Source organism: Balaenoptera acutorostrata, chromosome 20 (assembly GCF_949987535.1).
Source record: "Balaenoptera acutorostrata chromosome 20, mBalAcu1.1, whole genome shotgun sequence".
NCBI lineage: Eukaryota > Metazoa > Chordata > Mammalia > Artiodactyla > Balaenopteridae > Balaenoptera > Balaenoptera acutorostrata.
The window spans coordinates 52,121,513-52,135,320 of NC_080083.1; the positions used below are offsets into that span (position 1 = coordinate 52,121,513).

The window sequence follows — 13,808 nt, forward strand, 5'->3', positions numbered from 1 at the left end:
ATGGGCACAAAGGCCCAGGGCCCAGCCCTGGGAGCCTCAGGTGCGTGGATGAGGGCAGGTCAGCAACACGGCCCCACGCCTCCCTCTCTGTGGAGGGGCCATACCTTTGAAGGCGGGGGCTGCCCGGCCCTGCCGCCCTGTGTTGGCACTGTAGGCTGACTCCGCCCGGCTCACCGTGTCCTTCTGCCGGGCCAAGGCCACCGCAATGCCCACAGGCGGCTGCCGCACCTCCCCATCGCCATGCGGAGCGTCGTGCTCTCGGCTTCGGGCACAGTCGGGCCTTTCCACGTCGCCGGGGGCCTGGCCCGTGCCCTTGGAGGCTGGGAACTTCCCGTCCTGCTGGGCACAGCTGGCCTTCAGGCCCCCCAGGCCCACAAAGGGCACCTTCTGGCCAACGACCAGTGCTTGGTTGCTGTACTTGAGCAGGTTCTTCATGGCCGAGACCTCGTCAGGCGGGGCAGGCAGGTCCTGAGGCAGGAGGGCGGCCTGCTGCAGGGTGCCGCCAAAGGGGTCCAGGTAGGCGCCAGCCTTGCACTCCTCGCTAATGGCCACGGCGGCCCCCTGGCCCGACTGGACACTCCACGGGGGCGGGGGCGGCCCGCCGTAGCCCAGAGACGCCAGCTCCAGACACTTGCGCTTGGCCTCGGCCCCACTGCTCCCCGGCTCTACCTCGGGGCCCACCGAGTGCTGCTGATGCCGGATGCGAGCCACCTTCTGGGCCCCGGGGGCACCCACAGGGGTCTCCTTGCTGGCAGTCTTGTCTAAAGTGCAGCAGGCCTGGGTGACTTTCCCGCCCAACGGGTCCTGGTGACTTGGCCGGGCACAGTCCTGTGAGGGGGCGGGTAACTCAAAGTAGCCGCTTTTGTCCAGACCTGCTTTGGGGAGCCCCGGGAAGGGGGCCTCGGGGCCTGCGCTGTCCAGGTACTCCAGGCCCTTCAGCCGGGGGTTGAGGGCCGCCTCGAAGCTCCCGGGCCGCCGCTCGCCCTTGCCCTCGGCCTTCAGGTGGGCATAGGAGACCCCATAAAGCGCAGCATGGTCAGGCGCTGCAGCCCCATCCAGGTGCCGGTCCTTGCCCTCACCCGCCACGGCACAGGCCTCAGCCACCTGGAAAGGGCGGCTCTTGTCGGCCAGGTGTCCCACGGAAGGCACAAAGGTGGGCCCGCTGGCCTTCGGGTCCCGGGGGACTTTGTCCTGCAGGGGGCAGAGCCCGTCCGGGCCCCCATGCAGCTGCAGGCAGGGGAAGGAGCCGGTGGCCGTGCTGAGGGGTGGGGGCGGCCCGGCGGGCAGGCCAGACGGCACCGTGTAGGGCACGGCGTGGTGCAGCATCTGCCTCCGCTCCAGGCACTCGCTGAAGGCTGGCCCAGGCTCCACGGGGCCGGCTGCCTCCTTGGTGCAGCGTCCAGAGGCCGGCACGCCCACACCCGGCCGCCCCAGCACGCCCCCCGCGCAGCTGGCCAGCGCGGACCTGCCCAGCTCACCGTCGAGCACCTTGGTGTTGAGAAGGCAGGAGGCCAGGTGTTTGGGGCGCCCCTCGCAGGCACCCCGGGCCACGCCACCCTCCTTGCAGTGCGAGTCCCCCGGTACGGGCAGCACCAGCTTGTGCCGCCCCCTGACGACGTCCTCCTCCACTGCCAGCCGCTCCTTGCCCTCGGCCGCCTTGCCGGCTTTCTCTTTGCCCATGAGGAAGCGGTCGAACTCCTTGGCGCCCCTCTGCAGGTGGCCGGCCTCACCCCGGTCGCGGCTGCAGGAGCCGATGTGGTGGCTGGGGGCGGCCCGGGCCACGCTGGGGAAGTTGTGGTTGGCGGGCAGGAGCGTGGGCTGGGGCGGCAGGTTGCGCAGGTAGAAGTTATCTGTGTGCCGAGAGAGCTGAGGTCACCGGGAAGCCTGGGGCAGGGGCTGGAGGGCTCAGTGCCCCCAGGACACTGTGCCAGGTGCCTCCCCACTGCCAGCTGACACTGACCCACTGGTACTTTCTGAGGAAGGTTTATAATTGTAAAATACACGTGATGTAAACATCACCACTTTAACCATTTTTAAGTGTGCCGTTCAGTGGTAATTAGTACACTTGTGTGATGCAGCCTTCACCACTGTCCATCTCCAGAATACTTCATTGTCCCAATCTGAAGCTCTGTCCCCATTAAACACTGACTCCCCATGCCCCAGAGGTTTTGACTCATGTTCAGCCCCTTGGAGATGGGAGCTGCAAAGAGCCCAGCCCCTGTGCCCAGCTGTACCCATGGAGATTAGTGAAGGGAAGGCAGGAGCGGGCGGCAGTGTGCCCTGACCAGAGCCAGGGGGTGAGGTCTGGGGCCACGGGCATCTCCCCCAACCCCACACGATGCTGGGGGAGTGTAAACTGGTTGAGTCTTTACAAACAGCTGTCAGAATCTTAAAAGCTACGGAGGCTGTGCGCTCATAGTTGGGGAATGGCTACGTGGACAGCACGTGGTGTGATGTGGTCACTACACAGCTCAGGATGCCCAGCCACGTGGAGACTTGCCTGAGAGACGCCCCTGCAAGCAGGACCGTGCACTGTGGACAGCAAAGTGGACAGCATTTAGTAGCCCCCTGTAAGCGCTAGGACCCCCAGGAGGAAGTGAGGCCCAGGGCAGGTATGTGTCTGAGAATGGGCTGGGTGTGAAGGACCCGGCCCACCTACCTCCTGAATACCCTGGGAGGCCCCCAGCCAGGCTGGGGGGCTAGGATGATCATTTAAAGAAAGAAAAATGGTCCCAGATGGCCATCCCCACCTAGTCCACTATGGGCTCTCAATGCCTCTGCAGCTCTGGGCCCATCCAGCTTGGGTGGGTGGTAGGTGTACCCCCAGCTCCCTGCGCTGGGCCATGGCTTGCTGTCCAGCCTGGGCCCTCAACCTGGGGTGCCTTGCTCTCTACCTGGGTCCCCAGCCAGCCCTGGGGACACCCACAGCTCCCTAAGCCTGTCTCTGGGGACCCTGGGGGGCCAACCCCGTCTACACCCAGCTGGTGTGGGGCAGGGCAGCCACCCTGGATGGTGTGGAGCAGAGAGGGAACAAAAGAAACATTTGGAACTTGTAAAACTGTCCTGAGTCATGTAAATTACTTGTCAATTTCCTGCTAATTAAAGCAAGGGGGAAGAGTCTAGCGAAACCTAATTAGCTCAATTTCCAAAACCAAAGTGTTCTTGGGTGGGGCTCCACCACAACACTGTGAAAGCCGGAGGCCACCAGCCAGTGCTCCTGGAAGCCAGTGGCCCACACCCTGGAGGGGCTCCCTAGCTCTGGGTCGGATTTCTGGGGCTGGGACCACCTGCCTGCTCCTGACAAGCACTGTCAAAATAGCAGCACACAGTTGGGGCTGATGTGGGAGTTTGAGGTACTCAGCCAGAGGCCTGCAGGGGGCTGTCCTCTGGGCAGCAGTGCACCTGGCCTCCAACCCCGAGGAGACTTGGTTCCCTGGGAGTGTCCAGAGTCTGTCCATACCCTTGATGGGGCTGGGAAGCTCTCCTGGCCCTGTCTGTAGGCAGGGTCTTGCACCAATCAAAGCTGGCCAGCCCTGGGCTGGGCCAAGGCCTTCCATAGCTTCCACTGCCCTGCCTGAACAAAGATGCAAGATGGACTCCAGGACACAGACAAGCTGAGGTCACAGAGTGGGAGGCTGTGAGGAGAAGGGGCTGGGGACGGTGGTGAAGGGCAGGAGGGCTGGCCACAGGCCCGCCCCCAACCTGCCTCGCAGGGTCACCTCTCTGGGGTCCCCTTCCTTCCGTGAGACCCTTCAGGACTCTCTCCTGCTTAGCTGCTGCCACCTGAAGCCTACCCCCACTCAGAGCCCTGATCTTGGGGCTCCTTGGGCTCCCCGGAGCTGCTTCTGTCCTTATCCACCCTCCTTACCCGGGTGGTCCCTCTCCTTGGGCTGGGTCAACCTCTTAACCCTCCCCTCTGGCACTGACCCCCCACCATGAACGTCCAGCCACCCCCTGGGAAGGCAGGTCCCCCAGTCCCTCTGCATGGAAGCTGAACTCACCCCCTCCCCTCTGAACTACTCCTCTGCAGGTGCGCCGCCCTCCTACAGCCTGGGCCATAAATGGGGGGTTATCTGGGACCTCCCTGACCCTCATGCCCATTCCAGGTCTCCCATGAGATCCCATGTCCCCATTCAAGTCCATTATTTGCCATCTATACACAGTAACTAACCCAAAAGTCTCTCTGCCCCAGCTTCTTGGGCACCACCCCCGGAAGATCTTTATAAAATGCAAACGAGACGTCACCCCACCAAGAAAAATCCTGGAGACAGGGCACCAAGGCCTCAGGCCACTCCCCACACCTGTCTCATCTCCAGGTGGCTACATCTCCCACAGGCTCCTTGAGGCTGGGCCTTTGCACGCAGACGTATGAGTGTGTGTGTGTGTATGGCGTGAGCATGCCCTCCTGACGGAATGCCCCCGCCATGGCTCCACCAACTCCGCCTTCTCATCAGCAAAGCCTCAACCTCAGCATCCCCTCTCCAGAGACACCTCCTGCCAACAGGGTAGGAGACGTCCCTCTGTCTGCTGGGGGCACACTATTGGCCCCCTTCCCTGCTGCTGCCCCCAACCCCCCGCCACCCCTCCCCTGCCCTGTCTTGACCTCAGGCCCTGGTGTGGGGTGGGGCCTGGGCCTCATGTTGCCTAGCTCGGTGAGGCAGGAAGTACAGGCTTCTGGGGGCCTTCCCTACCCCCACCCGATGTCCCTGGAACGCCTGAGCTGCTGGGGCGGGGCGGGGGGTGCTACAGCGCAAGGCCAGGTGCTGAGGGACGTGGGTGCCACCCCTCAGGGCCACGGTTGTTTGCGATGCTTCCACCTGAGCCACGAGAGCTCAGGGAGCATGGCTGTGTTTTTAGCGAGCTCGCCTGACCCCGGCATGTAACCTGCTGCTTGCCTGTGGTCCTGGGCCCCGCAGTTCAAAGTCTCCAGGGGCCTGAGAAGCAGGCCCACCCTCCTCCAGCCCCTATCCCTGCCGTGGCCTGAGACCTGGAGGTGAGGGTTCACCCAGGCTGGCCACCTTTACCTGGCACCCCAGAAGCCCCCAGCTCTGCCCTCCACCCCTCCAGGATGACCTGTGCCCCAGGTCCCACGCGATCCCTCACGGCCCCACGCCGGCACTTGCCTTTTTGGGTTCCATAGAAACGATGTTGCCCATAGAGAACATTGCTGTTTCCATGGTGATCCAAGTGGCTCATGGGTAGGAAGGTGGATGCCAGACTCCCTGAAAATCTGGGGTACCCTGGAGCTAGAGAAGCAAGGAGACAGCTGTAGAGGCACCTCCAGGCCCCAGGCTCGCACCCGCCTTGACCCCAGGGAGGTGAGAAGCTGGCGGGTGGCCCGGGAGCGACGCCCTGTGGAGCCCGGTGCGCGCAGCCCGCCGGTGGGAAATCAACCCATCAATACATCATATTAACTCTGACTCGACTAATACCATCCCTCCGGTGTGGCACAAATTGAATTGCTGATGGGCTGGGGAGAGAGTGGAGGATGGAGGAGGGAGCCTTTGATTTCTCACCCAGCAGCACTTAGCAGTGTGGGAGCTTTGAGGCAGGGCAACAAAAGGGGCTCTGGAGAGCGTCTTGGGAGGAGGGAGACGCGGTGGTCACATGCAGTGGACAGAGGCCCTTGCAGCCCTGGCTGAGCTTCTGGCTAGGAGGGGCAGGGCTGGACACCACCTGGGCCTGCACCATCCCACAGCCGCCAGGTGAGCAAGCAGCTCTGGGGTCAGTGACCCACACCCCGGGGCTGACTTAGTTGGGTGTGACAGGCTTCTGCCTTGCTGGAGGCCGCAGGTATGGGGCTCTCCAGCAGCCGAGCCTCCTCTGTGCTCTGAGATCTGCACAAGGAGCTGGTCTCCAGCCGTGGCAGCATCGCCCCCAGGAGAGTTCCCTGCATTGGTCCCCAGCCTGAGACCCTCCCTGGAGCTTCCCAGTCACGTCAAGCAGGCCCCTCTCTGTCCCTCTGAGGGGCCTGGACTGTCCTCCTGGCCTGGCCCTGCCCAGCACAGGAACACCAGCCACACCCTGGACCTCGCTCTGGCCACCTGGGACACACAGCCTGCCCCCCAGAAGAGATGAAGACAGACAGAAGTAACACTTGGCCGCGGAGGCCCATCCAGGCACTGGCATCCTGGCCAGGCACATCCAGGGGAGGTGTGTCTGCTGGATGCCCAGGGCTACCAGCCACTTGCAATGTGGCTCCTCACAGCTGGTCCTTCCCCACCAGGCCCACCAGTGAGGGGGCGGGGGTGGGCGGAGGGCCTGCAGCTGGCATGGCTGAGTCGGCTGGGCTGGGGTGGGCAGGACGCTGTCTTACTCCAAAAACTCACGCTTTGAGCTAATGTTCTGAACATTTTTCCCATGGAAAATGAGTCCCAGAAGAGTCTGTCTTGGGGACCCCATGATTGTCCCAAGAGTGACCGGCTGCTGGGAGCGGCTTCCCACCTGACTTCTGGGGCTCCTGGGCTTTGACGAGGGAGTAGGAATCACCGGGTCTCCCCAGGGAGCAGTGGCCTCAGGGACAGGGAGAGGGAGGGGCTGGAGCAGGGCCCTGAGGCAGCAGTCCCCGCGGGGAAGGCACGGGTCGCAGGGCAAGCGTTTGAACAAGGTCATAACTGTGCCTTGAAACAAGGGAGCTGCGAGCCCCATGCCTGGGGAGCACGGGTGCCAGCACCCCACTTGGTGCGTCGTGATGAAGTTACGGACGAGCCTGAGTCAGGGAGCTCCGTGTGATCCTGCTCATTAGCTGTTTGCCAAACTCCTCTCAGGACAGAAACCCTTTGCTGTTTCAGTGGAACTCCTTGTGGCAACTCGTGGCCGCACGCTCTGCTCCACTCCACAGAATACACGAGACAAACACCTTTCCAGAAGGGGAGGCTCAGAGCCATAGGACAGACCTCCAGGCCCCCAGGCCCCCAGAGGCCCGGAGGCTGGCCTGCCATGTTGCTGCAGCTGTTGAGATGGAGAGTGAAGGCCGGCTCTGTCTCAGCACTGGGGGCATCTGTGGGGGCATGGGGGGCAGCCCTGGAGCTCACCGTGAGTATGGGGGCGCCCAGGAGGCCCCTTGGCAGGTCTGAGGCTGAGGGGGAGCTATGCCAGCGTGGGTGGGGCTGTGGAACCCAGCTCAGAGGTAGGGATGGCCGAGGGGCCGCAGGAGTACCACTCAGAACGGGAAATGGGCAGGCATCAAACAGGGACAGTCTGGGATGCCCCAGGATCAAGGCCCCCAGTCCAAATGGCGCACCCCGCACCCTGATCCTGGCAGCCCCCTCGGCAGTGGCCCCCGTTCAGCCCTAATGACGCAGCGTCATGTTCTCTGGCCCAGGGGGTCTGAGGTCAAGCTGTGGAACACTAACCCCAAGAGGTGCTCCACGCAGAACACGGCCCATGCCAGCCCCATTCGGAGGCTCTCCACCAGCATGCACGTTGTGAAAGCTCTGAGAAGTCCCAAGACGTCTCCCCACTGGGGGCTCACATCCCAGGCCCATCTGAGGACTCAGGGAAGGTGCCCTCCGCCCCCCAGGCCTGTCCCCCTGCAGCCCCCTCCTGCGAGGGCACGGCTGAGTTCGGAGAGCCTGGCCAACTGGCCTGGTTTGTGTGCAGAGACACATCTGGAGCAGATGTTCCCTAGATTAAACGCAGCTCCTGGAAGACTTGACAAAAGCCGAGAGCCGGACGGGGGTGGGGGCGGGCCGGGGCAGGGGGGCAGAGGCCTGTGTGTGTAGTATGGGGAGTGGTTAAACCACCACAGCTGTCCCCCTTTAATTGGCTGCTGTTAAATGTTTTACGGGGGCCTCGTTTTGGTAAACAGAAGTCTGTAAATTCCTCCTTCCCAGACGCCGTTTCCCAGGCACAGACCCCCGTGACCCCTCGGGAGGTCTGGGCCTCCCGCCCACCCACCCTCCGGGGAGCAGGCATTCAGCTGGCCAAGTGGTGGGCTCCTTCCTGCCGCACCCTTTGGGGGCAGTGGGAGGGCGATGGCCATGCACGTCCTTCCACTTCTGACCCTGAGATGGTGGCCAGGGATGAGGGGACAGAAATCTACCAGGGGCCCTTCCCCCATCTCCAGCCTGCCTGAAGCCCCACCCTCTGGGACCCCAGAAGGGGAATTAAGGTTCAGGGAGGAAGGAGGGAGCAGCTGGGGGAGACGGAAGAAGAAGCAGAGGGGGCATGGGCCAGGGCTGAGTGGGGCGGCCGGGGCGAGCGTGAGGAAAGAGGCCCCGACGGGTGGGTATCTGGGGTGGGGGGCAGAGAGGGAGGAAGGGGAGAAGTCCTTCCAGCCCAGCCACAGAAAGGACCCTTTCTTTTCCCAACAAGACTGTACTCTCTGAACTGAAGAAGAAAATAAAAAATGATTTCCATGAATCAGAGCAGCTGTTCTGAAACAAGAAGCCAGAAGCCAGAAGCCAGCGCCGCTGCGTCCAGCCTGGGAGATGCCTGGTTCTCGAAGGGACTTTGGCAGAGGAGAATGTGGTGGTAGTGCGGGGCTCTGGAGAGGGCTCAGGGAGCAGGGGATGGGTGTCAAGAGTTCCTCTACCCAGCACTCTTTCAGGGGTGGTGTGGTCCAGAACCCCCTCATTCCTAGGCCCTCACACCCCCTGAGGTTGGGCTACTGTGATCACCCCAACTGACACGCGAGCCCATGCTGTATCCCTGGGCCCCGCTGCCCTCGGAGCCCTGGAGGCCCCTGGTGAGCTCTGGGGAGAGGCCCTGGGCCTCAGGGGACACCTCACTGAGGATGCCCCCCATCCTGGCCCCACGCTCTGAGTCGCCAGGAGACAACCCAATCCTGTGACACAAGTGGCAACGGAGGACAAAAGGTTGACGCCATCAGCACCTAATGAGGTGCAATGAAGTGGAAGCTGTCTTGAACTGGGCAGGGGCAGCACAGACCAGGTCCTTGGACTGCTGGGACACCCCGGCACCCCGCCCACAGCATCCCTCGGGGCCTTTGCTGGTCACATCCGGGAAGGTCAGGGGTGTTGGTGGGAAGTGTGCTAAGTGGGTAGGAGGAGAGGGGTCAGCGGGCAGCCTGCCCCTGGTGGGGGCTGCCCAGAGGACAGGGTCTGAAGGACAGAGGGGTAAGAAGGAGGGTGGGGACGGTTTACAGGGGAAATAGGTGAGGGGGGCCGTGGGGGGGTGGGGCTCCTCTTATCCGCCCCCCAGAGAAGGGGTGGGTGCCTGGGAGGACCCAAGGCCCACTGCAAGCCTCTCAGATGGAGAGGAAGGAAGGGCAGCCTTGGCATCCCCACATCTGCCCTCCTCTTCTGGTGGGGCCAGTCCCCACCCCACCTGCACAGCACCTCACCTCTCCTGGGTTTTGCTGTAGAACTTTCCCAGCAGCCCAAGGTGCCCCCGAGACCCCACCTGCCCCAGGCCAGGCCCAGAACCTCCTCTTCTTACCAAGGCTGGGGAGGTGGCAACACTTCCCCAAGGCCCTTGCAGGGTCCACCCTCCCGGGGGAAGTTGCTGCTCTTGCATCTCTCAGAAGGCTATGGTGGGAGTGCTCCTGGCCAAGTCCTGGGGGAGGGGTGCATGGCCAGCCAACAGAGGACCAGAATCCCCTGGGGGGGGGGTCAGGGGACCTCCCACCACAGGGTCCCTCGAGACCACCAACCCCAGGCCCACAGAGCTCAGTGCAGACACTGCAGTCTTAGCAAACTCTTCCAGGGGTCTGACGCACAGGGCTCTAATCACCCCCATGCTACCAGGGTCCTGCCCCAGCTCCCTGCTAGCTGTCCACACACCCACGAGGGCAAGGCCTTCTGCAACGGACGCCCCCTGCCCCCCATGCCACCTTGACAAAGGTATTGCCACCTCCCTGGAGGCTCAAGTTGCTAGAAAGTTCTCCCCACCACTGAGCCCTGAGTTAAGGCCAGGGGCTGCCAGAAAGGTTCTGGCATCAGGTCCCAAGGGCAGCTGCCCGCAACATGACTGGCTGAGGCCCCAACTCCTGGGGCCAGGAACCATCCTTTTACATAGCCAGCCATACTGGGCAGGCTCTGGGAAACCTGGATCGGACCATCTCAAATACCCATCTCCTCTGGGTCAGGGCCACCCTCCAGGGCTCAGCAGAGGCGAAAGCCCCTCTGGATAGAGCCCCACCAGACCACGCCATCCCCCCACCCGTGTCCTGCCAGCCCTGACAGATCCCATCCTTTCTCTACCCACAGCAATCCCCACAGACACCTAGGCAAACCACTCTTGCTCCTGGGGCCCCGCACACTCCTGTCATTTTGAATTCTGCCACACGTGCCAGGCTAGGGGCCCCGACCCAATGCCCAACACTAACTGGGTGCTGGCTCTCTCCCATGTGACACCCCTTTCACTCAGGGTGCCAATGGGTTTCGACTGTGGTGCGTAAGACTACTAAACGATAGTGACCACCCAGAATGCTGGATTAAGAAGGATTCTGAGGCTGCATCCACATGCAGTTTAGAAAGTGCTACGATTGACTAATAATGTCTGCCCTGGGTACAGGAGGGGCATTGGCAGCAAGTTGGGAGGATGCTTGCCACCACCCCTGCTCTAGTATCTGAAGTGGGTAACCTTGCAACAGCCCCCTCCCCATGTCCTCCCTGTTCCTTGCCAAACACTCCAGCTTCTGTCCATAAGCCCCCTCAGGCTCACACTCAGTGGTCAGAACCCGTGGGTGTCCAGGCTGTGCATCAAAGTGCAGCTCCCAGGATCAACCACCCTGGGCTTTGCTGGGAGGAGCCTAGTGAGACCCCTTCTGGGGCTGAAGGTGGCTTTGGAAAATGGGCCCCTCAGGGAGTGGCCAGGCCTCAGCCTCTCACAGCTGGGGGCTGGGGTGGGGGCCTGAGGGTGGCACAGGATGATTCCTGTTCCACTCCATCCCATCAGAGTTGGCCCACCACGCACACACACTGACCCTCAGTCACCCCAGGTTTGGGCCTGGCAGCCTCGGTCTGTTCCCAGGCCGGGAGGAGTGGCTCAGAGCCGGGGGAAGGTGCCAGGCTGCCGTGGGCACCTCTGGAACAAAAGCAGCGGGCAGCTAGCCCAGGAGCCAGGCGGTTGTGGACAGTCCTGGGCTCCTGGCACGTGCTGCGCAGGGAGAAGCTGGGCTCAGGCCGCACAGAGCAGAGATGCAGGGCTCGGCAGCGGCCCCTGCGAGGGAGCAGCGCCTGCGGGCTGGGGAGGGCTGGGGCCCAGGGCTCGCTGCAGGACTAAAGCTGAAGAAGATAACAGAATCTCAGAGCTTGGGGCTGGGAACAAGCTGGCATGACCCCCCCAAACCCTCACGAACACCCCACTCAGCAGCTCTGACTGCCAGGGAGATCAGCTGGAGGGAACCCTTACGCCGCCCCTCCCCAGACCTCCTGCCCCTGGCTCCACACCCTGCCTTCTTGCGCACTCCAAGCCCCGCCTCCCACCACCACCACCACGGGGTGTCTAAGACACGGGGCTTGGGGCCACAGGAACAATGCAAGCCAGCCCCACACCCAGATGTGACACCAGGCCTCTCCCCAGCCCTGTTAGACCCAGGGCTGCCCACACACACCCCTGCTGCAAATGTCAGCCCAGGAAGGCACCAAGGCCCCCGGCCCAGCAGTGGACAGTTGCTACAGGGGACCTGCAAGGACAGAGGGGTCACTGGAGGCTGGGACCCTGATGAGGAGGCGGGCTGAGGCAAGGCCAAGTGAGGGGCCAAGGTCACAGGGAGGGGGCAGGGAGGGCTGGCCCGAGAAGGCTCTGGAGGGGGTCAGAGGTCCAGACGGGACAGGCCTCCTTCTGGCTAAGATGAGGCTGGCGGGAGAGGGCCTGTCTGGCAGGGCAGCCCTGATCCCCACATCTGGATCTGGGGAGCTTGGGCCCTTCCCCCATGCTGTCCCAAGATCTCAGAGGAGCCGGCTGCTCCCACTGACCCGGCTCCTCGCCTCCAGCACGGGCAGGGACAGGTGGGCAGAGTGAGGGGTGCCGCTTAGACGTGGGGGCATCTTCACTGGGCTGGTGGGAGTGATCGTCAGTGGTCCTGTGGGGGCAGATTCAGTGGCCATTTGGCCACCAAGAAAACTGAGGCCAGGAGAAGGGGTTGGAGCTGCCAGGGTCTGGGGGAAAAGGACCAGGTCCAGGGCAGGGACCTGCCTCAGAGAAGGGCTGGTGGCGGGCTCCTCTAGATGGTGTCACCACACACAGATGGTGACACTGGCTGGGACCTTTGTCCCTCACACAGACATGCTCCCAGAAGCCCTGGTGAGCCCTGAAGCCTCAGAGGGGACAGAGGGGGACAGAGGGACAGCTGACAGGGCTCAGGGAAGCTGGGGGGCCAGGAACAGCAGGGAGTGCCCAGTGGCTCTTTGGTGCAGCCCCTGCCCCCACTGGAGGTCAGCCCGGCCTTGGATGGAGAAGTGGCTGCCGGGGCGGGTGCGGCTCTGACAAAGAGGCCAGCCAGGCTAACGGCCAGCGCTGGCACATGTGCCTGCTGCCTCTCGAGGCTCCCCCTCCAGGTGGCACAAGAGACCATGAGTAGCCCAGGCTGTGGGAGCACAGCAGCTCCGGCCCCCATCCCTCCCCAGCTGAACCCCCAGGAACAGAATCCCCTTTCATGGCCCTGTGGGTGGTCCCACCAGGCCGCCGGGGGTGGGGTAGGGAGGGAGGAGGCCAGGCTTGCTGACAATAGGACCAGCTGTGCTGCACCCCACCCCCGCTAGGACCCACCCAGGACAGGCTGGCTGGACACTAGTTCACCCCTGCCTTGGGCCAGTTCCGCCGCCCACCCCTACCCTAGGCCCCAGAAGGGAAAGTCTAGTCTCTGGCAGGACCCCTCACTTGGGTGAACCGGGGGGCCAGGAGGCCCAAGGGCTGGACAGACAAGCTCTGCCCCAGGCCAGATGTTCTGGGGCGGCTCCTCCAGCTCCGGGGTGCTTCTCCTGCACCCCAGCTGCTCCACCAGGGAAGCAGGAAGCTCTGGCCCCTGCTCTGGCAGTTGTCCCCCAGATGGTGGGTTGGGTCCACCCACGGAGAGCTGGGGGGCCCTGCCTGGAGTGGAAAGGCGCCTGGGCCCATCCCCCCTCCTGGCCCCCACTGACATCCCCCCAGCCCATCCTGGCCTCCTTGCCCTTAAGCTAAGAACCCCTTCAAGGGCCTAGCCCTGACCCGCCCCAGACTGGGGAGGGGGCGGCAAGCGGGCTTTGCCAGGCACCTGTCTTCCCACCCATCCTGGGGGTGGTGAAAGGATGAGGGTGAGGTCAGACCTCTGAGCAGCCCGCCCAGGCAGCCCACCGTGCCTGCCGGCCCCCACTCTCCAGCCATGTCGCGTGCCCCCCGCCCACCTCTCCCCCCTTTCCCCTGAACACACACGGCAGAGAAACAGGCCCCGGCACGCAGGGAGCCAGCTGGCACCCAGTCAAACTAGCAGCCAGGCAAGCTGCCAGGGCAGCCAGCCAGCAAGCGCTGCCACTCGCCCCAGCCCGCCTGCCCGCCCGCCGGCCTTTACGCTGCGAGCTCACAGCGAGGCAGCCGCACCACGTGGCCTGTCGGAGCGAGGCTGCAGAGGGCGGAGGGCAGGAGAACCCCGTAGGAAGGGGATCCCAGGCGGGGCAGCCTAACCGGAGGCAGAGAAGGGGAGACAGTGAGGGGGAGACCGAGGCACAGGCCTGGGAGGTGGTGTGGTCCCCAGGACAGATGCACTAGCTACCTCAGGTGGGACCCGGCAGGTTGGGGTGCTCTGCCCTGGGGCTGCTGCTCTCCCACACTCATCTTTAGCCCCGGATGGGCCCTGCTCCCCACCCACCCTGTGTTCCAGAGCCTGTGTTGAGGTGGGAGGCTCGGAGGCCCCATCTGCTTCC

At 63.6% G+C, this 13,808-nt stretch overlaps 1 protein-coding gene across 7 annotated transcripts in view; it reads right to left on the reverse strand.

Annotated features, from left to right (window-relative positions):
• The window catches only part of BAHCC1 (BAH domain and coiled-coil containing 1), a 60,984-nt gene that overhangs the window by 21,112 nt on the left and 26,064 nt on the right, over positions 1 to 13,808 (reverse strand). For all 7 annotated transcript variants that reach the window (XM_057535876.1, XM_057535877.1, XM_057535880.1 and 4 more), the window contains 2 exons: positions 5,124 to 5,246; positions 105 to 1,850 (listed from right to left, as the gene is read on the reverse strand). In XM_057535876.1, coding sequence (XP_057391859.1) covers positions 105 to 1,850; positions 5,124 to 5,246 — 1,869 coding nt within the window. The remainder of the gene's footprint in view (positions 1 to 104; positions 1,851 to 5,123; positions 5,247 to 13,808) is intronic.